This window comes from Euleptes europaea, chromosome 8 (genome assembly GCF_029931775.1).
Source record: "Euleptes europaea isolate rEulEur1 chromosome 8, rEulEur1.hap1, whole genome shotgun sequence".
NCBI lineage: Eukaryota > Metazoa > Chordata > Lepidosauria > Squamata > Sphaerodactylidae > Euleptes > Euleptes europaea.
In genome coordinates this window covers 97,626,042-97,634,812 of record NC_079319.1, presented here as the reverse complement: position 1 = coordinate 97,634,812, position 8,771 = coordinate 97,626,042, and the positions used below count along the sequence as shown (strand labels likewise).

The 8,771-nt window shown below is 47.9% G+C and overlaps 1 protein-coding gene across 1 annotated transcript in view; it reads right to left on the bottom strand.

Moving 5' to 3' along the window:
• Positions 1-2,840: 2,840 nt before the first annotated feature.
• RELCH (RAB11 binding and LisH domain, coiled-coil and HEAT repeat containing) overlaps positions 2,841-8,771 on the bottom strand; it is a 105,434-nt gene continuing 99,503 nt past the window's right edge. Inside the window, exon 29 of the mRNA XM_056854988.1 lies at positions 2,841-3,233. Within this exon, the coding sequence (XP_056710966.1) occupies positions 3,113-3,233 (121 nt within the window). The 3' untranslated portion in view covers positions 2,841-3,112. The remainder of the gene's footprint in view (positions 3,234-8,771) is intronic.

The following is an 8,771-nucleotide window of genomic DNA, read 5'->3' as shown; positions in this document are numbered from 1 at the left end:
GTTGAGGTAAGTCAAGGGTAGTTCTGAAGAAAATGCCAAGAACCACAGAAAACAAGTCTATAATACAGTGATACTCTACTCTTTTGTACTCTGCTCATGTCTAACGAAGGGAGCTTTGACTCTTGAAAGCGCACACCCTGTCTCTAAGGTGCTCCTGGACTTGAATCGAACTGTTCAACTACAGTCCAACCAGGCTGCCCTCTGAAGCAGTGATAATCTGTAGCTTGAGAGTTGCACGAGACTTCTGTGGAGCACTGCAGTTGGCATGATTCGGCCAGCACGCCCTGCCCACGAAGGGCATGTTCAGGAAAAATTTTTTAAAGTACTGAAGCAACATATTCAAGGGTCTGTGCTATAGAAAAAGAGAAGGACCAGGTCAAGAATCAATTGATAAGCCAAAAATAAATAAAAAAGGGGATTGCCTGGAAGTTTAAAAATAAACGTACAAATCAGGTATGCAAAACATTTTATTAAACTCAAGAAAGGACAAGAGACGTAGCTACTTCCAGTTCCTGAGGAATACCTCCGGCATTTCATAACCAAACAGTCTGCTAAGAAATACATTTGCACCTCAATTAGAGCAATTGGCTGTAGATAGCATGGGGCTGACCCATTTGTCACCTTAACAAAATGTGCTGTTTGTAGAACAATACAGGTAAGAGGTTGGATTCTACCAGCTTTCCCCACTGACACACAACAGAGAGAAACTCCTTTTGCCAAAAGGCTGCTTTAGGAAACATAGGATCCATGTGCTCCCAAACCAATGGCAGTCAGGAATGTAGTGAGAAGGGGATTTGACGAGAGCTCCCTTCCTTCTCCTTGCACCAGTGGAAAAGGTGGTAGGATGCAACCTATGAAAGGCAATGGAAAACATAGAATTAATGCACAATCCACAGCCTGATGCTCGATTTGTTTCCGCTGCCCATACTGTGCACTGGTATCGAAATCATATGTACTGGTCTCATCCTTTTTGCAGTGGTTGTTCTCCATCCCCCACCCCAATCATCGACTGAGCTCTTAGAAGTGCGGCAAGGTTGGGGTTCACGCCCGTTTGACACCATGCCCCCTAAAGAGTGAAACCAGTACAGCTGTCTCTTTGAATTGAAATAGTAGTCTGATTGCCTCTGCTCACTCATGACAAGTAACAGCTTTTTAAAAAGTCACACTGGGATGAAACACTCTGTCATACAGACAGCCTCAAGCCTATGTACCTTTCCTGTCTTCCTGCACCAGTGTTTACATAATACTGTGATACGTGAGTGGACCGTTCCTTTCTATGCCTCATGTTTCTGAGAAGAAGCATGCATGGACAAAGCGTGTGAACATGTTCCAACAGAAGTTTGCAAACGCCTTGTCAGTACTTGCTAAAGGACTAAAGGTCAAACTTAGTCTGGACGATGGAGCCCAGGTAAGGACCTCGCTCCAGCTATGCAACAGAATGCATCTGTACGCAGATGCACTCTGAAATCAGTTGGCTTGGAATAACGCTGAATATGTTTGCACTGAGAGTGACCTTAGACAAGACCTAACTTCCTTGACAAGAGAGTTGTGAGGAAAGGCAAAACATTTTGTGTAGGGCAAAAATGCCTTGGAAAGTGGTAGTGTTTGTGACTCCCACCCCCCCAAACAAGCATGAGCACACGGGGAGACTTTTTTTTTTAAGGAACAGGTTATATGACATTAATAATTTCATTACTTCAACTGGTGCGGTGTTGAGAGCTAATCAGATTATTGCTGGTGATCATTATGGTGCTGTGTAGTGAGGGTCAAACACAACATGCTCATTCGGCCCCTGCACTGCAATCCCTATGAAGCCCTGTAGGACTAAGACCTGATTTAAAAGGGACGCTGACCCTTATGTGTAGCATCCCATTTAAACAGGTGCCTACCCCTTGTGATGACCAGATACTCGCTGTGTATGCATACCTGCCATCTCTGGCCAAGGTGGAGAGTGTTCTTGCTTGCAAATACGGCTCCCTTAACAGCCTTGCCTTTGAAACATGGCTCTGGAGATGTGTAACATCTGCCTGAATTTTTTTTTTTTTTGCGCTGTCAAGTCGCAGCTGATTTATGGTGACCCTGCAGGGTTTTCAAGGCAAGAGACCTTTGGAGGTGGTTTGCCATTGCCTGCCTCCGCATCACAACCCTGGTAATCCCCTGGAGGTCTCCCATCCAGATACTAGCTAGGGTCAAGGCTGAGATTCCGTATACCATCACCATTTTTTAAAATCAGCACTAAAGCAGCAATACTAAGTACTGTTCTGTAGAAGTTAGGTCCCACTGAAGCCGGTGTGACTTTCCTCCAAGTAAGCCTGGTTAGGATTGCATTTTAGGAGGTTACTGAGTGTCCCCCCCCCATGCTTTTTGGGGTGTGCATTCTATCAGGAAAGCTAGTACCAAGCTGCTTAACATACACTAAGAACTCCAACACATATGAGAGGCACATCTCTAACATCTGATAGATCCATCACTTCTAAGATCATCTGTCTCCCACAGAGATGTGTAGTGCAAGTACTAACGTTATACATAATTTTCTCCCATCTCAATATTCAAAAATATACAACATACTTACAAAAAAACCCAATCCTGGAATCAGACTAGTGCTGGTGACTTTCCCCTTTTGTTTTAGAAATGTTAAAAAAATCTGCATTACTCTTTCATAACTTAAATACATAAGTAATCTCCACTTTTATTACTTCATAACAGCAACTTCAAATTTACATTATTTTAAGTACCATCATAATAGCTTCATTTATAATACAGATATCAGCCAAGAACCCATCAGGAAATAAAAAAATCTTCATTATATTATATATATATATATGTATGTATATATATATATAATATATATATATAAATTAGGCTGGAAAGACAAGAACACAGGACAGGGACTTGATACAGACTTAATTTAGTTTTATAATCAACCACATTTAACCAAAAGTTAACAGATACACAGCGATATTTAAGAGCAGTGCAAATATCTTTGTAGGTTGGAGTAAAATTATACTACAAGAACGTATAATGGGGAAATAAAAAGGCAAGTACTTCAAGTACGAGGAACCAGGTCTCGATGAGGTCTCTCATGTGTTTTACAGGGACTTCCTCCTCAAATTTACTTCTTCCTCTGGAACACGTTAGCCAGCATGGCCCCCGATGTGGTCAACTGGCCCATTTTGTTTAGGAACTTGGTCTTTGTGTCTTCACTCACAAGGCTCGCTGCAATGGACACGGAGCTAGGAGGAAGGGGGAAAGAGTTAGCCCCGGAATCTCAGTAAGGTGGTCTAGGAAAGATCTTTCACTGGCAACAGCTTTCCAAGGTCCCTGGAAAAGTGAACTGTACTAGGCCAGGTGGGTCGATGGCCTGATGCAGCCGTCCCTCACTGAAGTACCACACTTGAATGTATAACCTTACTGGGCAAAAATGGTCTAAAAAAAATCTATGTGCAAACACACGAACGCACGCACAAAGGAGAAACCGAAAAGAGAGAAGGTCCTCAGTGAAGGAGAAAAACAGTTTCACTTACCTGTAACTGTTTTCATCTGGTGGATCTTCTATGCAGGCACACATTGGGACTGTGCAGGCGCAGGCCAGCCACGGATAAGATTTGTCAGCTTCTAGCAAAATCTAAAAGAGAGTGCTCCCCCTCCCCTTGGGGCATGCAATCTCCCCGCCCACGGTCACATGACCCAAGGGGGAGGGAGCACTCTTCCCTCCAGTTCTCCAACCTGCCGCCACGGAGCCAACCACTGGTCTAGCGGGGAAGGAGGGAGGGATGTGTGCCTGCACAGAAGATCCAACAGATGAACACTTACAGGTAAGTGAAACTCTGTTTTTCATCTGTGTGGCTTCTATGCAGTCCCACATTGGGAGAGTAGCGAGCTCGCTTACCAGGACGGCGGGTGTGGGACAGTCACCGAAATAAAGACTGCAGTACGGCACGTCCCATGGCTGCATCTCTCGCCGAGTCCACATCCACAGCGTAGTGTTTCATAAACATGGAGGGCATGGACCAGGTGGCAGCCTTACAGATGTCCCGGAGATCTATCTTAGAGGAAAAGGCGATGGAAGCCGCATAAGCTCTGGTAGAATGCTCTTTAATCATGGCAGGGCACTCCTGGTGAGCAAATTCGTACGCCATTTTGATGGTTGATGTGATCCACCTCGAGAGGGTCTGAGGGGAAGCACGACGACCCTTGCGATGACCGCCGAAGCAAGCAAAAAGGTTGTCATCTTTACGGAAGCTTTGAGATCTTTTAATGTAAAAAAGAAGGGCTCTGCGGACATTCAGGGAATGTAATGCTCTATCAGCATCAGAGGATGGGTGAGGGGAAAAAACGGGAAGGACTATGTCCTGTGTAAGTTGGAAGGCTGAAACAACCTTAGGTAAAAAGGAGAGTTTAGGCTTCAATACTACTCTGAGTGGAACTTAGTATAAGGAGGGGCATGTGACAGTGCTGATATGTCGCTACCCTCCTTGCTGAGGTAATGGCGACTAAAAAGGCCGTCTTGAATGATAAAAGAGCCATTTGATAAGTAGCTAACGGCTCAAACGGAGGTCTCATGAGTTGAGAAAAGACTAAGGAGAGACTCCACTGGGGAACTGGTGGAGTGACAGGAGGGTACAAGTTATTAAGACCCTTCAAAAACTTCTTGGAAAGGGGGTGAGAAAAAACTGAGAAGGAGTCAATATCCGGGTGAAAGGCCAATACTGCGGCTAAATAAACTTTAATGGAAGAATTAGATAAACCATCATCTTTGAGAGATAGAAGGTAATCAAACACAACAGACAGCGGGCAATTGATTGGTGAAACATTTTTAACCTTAGCCCATTCAGAAAAATGCCTCCATTTAGCGTCGTAGGAACGCCGTGTGGAAGACTTTAAGGAATGCAACAGAACCTTAGCTAACCTGTCAGACCATTGCCCTGGGGCAGCACCCTCCAGGCTGCAAGCTGCAGGTCCGGGGGAGGAGTGGGAGGGATCCTTCGGAAGAAGCATGTAATTCCCTTGTGCAAGTGATATGAGCACTGTGAGCCATGACCTCCTGGGCCAAAACGGAGTGACAACGATGGCATCTGTCTTGTCGTAGTTCACCTTGGCTAGGGCCTTGTGAAGAAGAGGGAACGGGGGAAAGAGATAGAACAGAGCCCCGTTCCAAACTGCCTGAAAGGCATCTCCCATTGAGCCCGGGCTGGCTCCCGCCCTCGAATAGAACTTGGGACACACTGAGCTGAGGTGTGTGGCAAAAAGATCTACTTGCGGGTAACCCCACTGGCAGAATATTTGGTGGACATAGTTGCTGCTTAGGGTAAGCTCGTGCGCTTGATTGGGAAGGCGACTCAGAGCGTCTGCTAGTGTGTTGCTCTTGTCCGCAATGTGAATCGCTACGAGAGTAGCGCGGTGAGCTATGGCCCATTCCCAATTGTCGCTGGCTTCCTTGGAGAGCGAAACGGACCCTGTGCCGCCCTGCTTGTTTATATAGAACTGGGCGGTGGAGCTGTCTATGGCGATCTGAATGTGCTGTCCGTCCAGGTGCCCTGTGAATGAAGACAGAGCAAGACGGATGGCACGCAGCTCCAATAAATGGATGTGCAATCGGGATTCAAGGGAAGACCAAGTACCCCAAGCCGTAAGGTCACCACAATGAGCCCCCCCATCCTGACAAGGAAGCATGTATAAACAGATACCTCTGAGAAGGGCGATGAAAGGGGACACCTGAGAGGATGTTGGCATTGTGTGCCCACCATTGTAAGGATGAAATAACATATCTAGGGATGGAAAGGCGTTTATATTGGGGATCAACATTGAGCCTGAACACCCAAAGGAACCAGTTTTGGAGCGGGCGCATACGGAGCCTCGCAAACTCTACCACGGCCGTGGTAGAGGCCATTAGGCCTAATAATTTCTGAATACAATGGGCTGTTTGAAACCGTTTTTTTGTGAATCTAGCCACCATTTTTTGGATGGCACGAGCTCTCTGCACAGGGAGGAAGGCCCTGGCTTGGACAGCATCCAACTGAGCCCCGATGAAGGTTTGTAATTGCGCAGGTACAAGCTTAAACCAAGAGACCCAGATTATTGAGGACTGAAAGAATCAAGTCCACCTGAGTGGCCAATTCTGGTTGTGACGGATCCACCACCAACCAATAATCAAGGTAGGGAAATATTACGCAACCCTTTAGGGCAAGTTGGGCTACCACCACTGCAAGACACTTCGTAAAGGTCCTGTGGGCTGTGGACAACCCGAAAGGCAACACGTTGTACTGGTAACATTTACCATTGCATTCAAATCTTAGGTGTTGGCGACACTCAGTATGAATTGCAATGTGGAAATAAGCGTTGCGGAGATCTAACACCACGAACCACATATGCTTTTCCAGGAGGGGAAGCACTTCTGGGAGCGTGAGCATACAGAATTTTCTGGTCCTAATAAAAGTGTTAAGGTCCTGGAGATCCAGGATAGGGAGTTTCCCCCCTTTTTTATCCACAAGAAAAAAACGGGAGTAAAACCCGCGGTTCTGGTCCGAGGGTGCAACCTCTGAAATAGCTCCCTTAGACAGGAGAGTGGCAACCTCTTGTATGAGTAGGTCTGGGGCCGGCGAAAAGGAGCGGCCCAGGGGCCTGTATGGAAGTAACATATCAAATTCTATGAAGTAACCAACGTTTATTATTTTGAGAACCCAAACATCAGTAGTAATAACAGACCATGAATGGCAGAAAGCCGACAGGCGATCAAGAAAACAGGCAGACACGTCTAGTCATGCCTGCTTCAGTTTGTTGAAACGGCCGGGAGACCCTCTGGGGCCTTTACAGGCCCTTGGTTTGGGTGGGAATTTCCTGTCCTGCTGCGGGCGGGGAAAGGACGGGCGGAAGGAGGGTTGCTGGAAGGAGCCCTGGAAACGATATGGGTGGGAAGATTGGTTGGCTTGACGGCCAAAGTAACGTCACTTAAAGTCGGGAACTTGGGGAGCAATCCCTAAGGATTTGGCATTTGTTTTGTTCTTTTTCAGGCGATCCAGGAAAATATCAGTTTGGTCGCTGAACAAGGACGTCCCTTCAAAAGGAAGGTCCTCATTACGGGCTCGAGTGTCATAGGGGAGAGCAGATTGGCGCAGCCAGGCATGCCGGCGAATGACATTGGCAGAGGCAATGGCTTTACTAGAAGAATCTGCCACATGGCATGCAGCCGTAAGCTGTTGCCTTGCGAGGGACATGCCTTCGGACTGGATAGCTACTGCCAAGGGATGTTGATCGTCGGGAAGGATAGAGATTTGAGGGGATATACGATCCCAGAGGACATAACGACAAGGAAATTGGAAATGCGGAGGCCCACCGCAGTGGAAGTATAAATTTTTCTGGCAAGGGTATCTAGTTTACGTCCTTATCCTGCAGGGAGGAGTGTGCTCCAGACCTATATTTACCAGGTAGAGCCTTCACTATTACCGAGTAAGGAGGGGGATGCTGGTACAGAAATTCCCCACCTTCCCTGCGAATCTTATAAAGATTCTCGACTCATTTGGTGGAAGAGGGGACCGAAGCAGGCTTAGCCCAGTTGTTACGGATAACTTCCAGAATGCTTTTAATCATAGGAAGGGCAACGGGGCCCACATCAGGGTTATGAAGGATATCCATAATATCATCTATAGGGCCGGAATCCTCTGGCTTAAACTCAGTTTTTAGAGCTTTCGCCATGCGAATAAGTTGTTCCGCATATAAACAGACATCTCCCGTAGGAGAGAGCGGCTTAGAGTCCCCAACAGTGTCCTCGGGTGAGGGAGCTGAAGTGCGGGATTCCTCATCCTCATCAGGGAAGTAGGAAGCGTCATACTCGGATGGATCAGTGTCCCTTGACATAGAAGGAGACCTGGAAAGGGGAGGCTTGTGGAGCAACTCTTGCCTTGGACGGCGAGACGGTGTGTGCCGACGTTGACGAAAGCCTCCAGAAGGCAAATGTGACTGGGAGCGTCAGTGACGACGTTGACGGTCGACCGAAGAGCCCGAGTAGACTGAAGGAGTAGTATATCGGCGTCGAGAGACCTCTCGATGCTGACGAGAGGGGGACCGGCTCCTAGAGGAGTAGCAGTGCCTCTGAGTGATCGGACTGCCTGAGCGAAATGAACGGCTATGTCCGGTGTTTGGCTGTTTGGATGAAGATGGGCGAGGTTGAACATCTGTACCAGGTGGATGAGGTGAACGGCATTGTCCGGTGACTGGCTGTGTAGATGACTGATGTTGAATGGCTGGAGTATGCGCGCGAGATGAATGGCTATGACCAGAAGAAGACTGTCGAGATGAAGACCGATGAGATTGGGTGGGGCGAGAAATGGAGCAATGCCGATGACTAGATCGGCTCTGATGGCTCCGGCGGTAGGAACAGCTCCAACGAGGGGAACGGCTCCGACGAGGGGATCGACTTTGCCGAGAACGGCTCCGACAAGAAGAACGGCTCCGACGACTGGCCCAACGTCGAGAAGAAGATTTTCTCCGACGGGTAGGACGGCGACGGCACAAATTCGATTGCCACCGACCGGACCTAGATGAAGCCGGGGACGAGAGAGGCAAGAAGTCGAGAGCTCGCGACCCGGACAGACGAGGCGACTTGGCTAGAGACCGGCGTCGTGGGGAAGCCGAGGACGACCGGCGTCGAAGGGACTTCGGCGACCTCGAAGGTGATCGACACCAAGGCGTTTCGGAGCGGGCCGCATGGTGTGACGAGCCGTGGCTGCGGCCATCTTGGGGATCTGGAGCGATAAACTTTGCCGGACTAATAA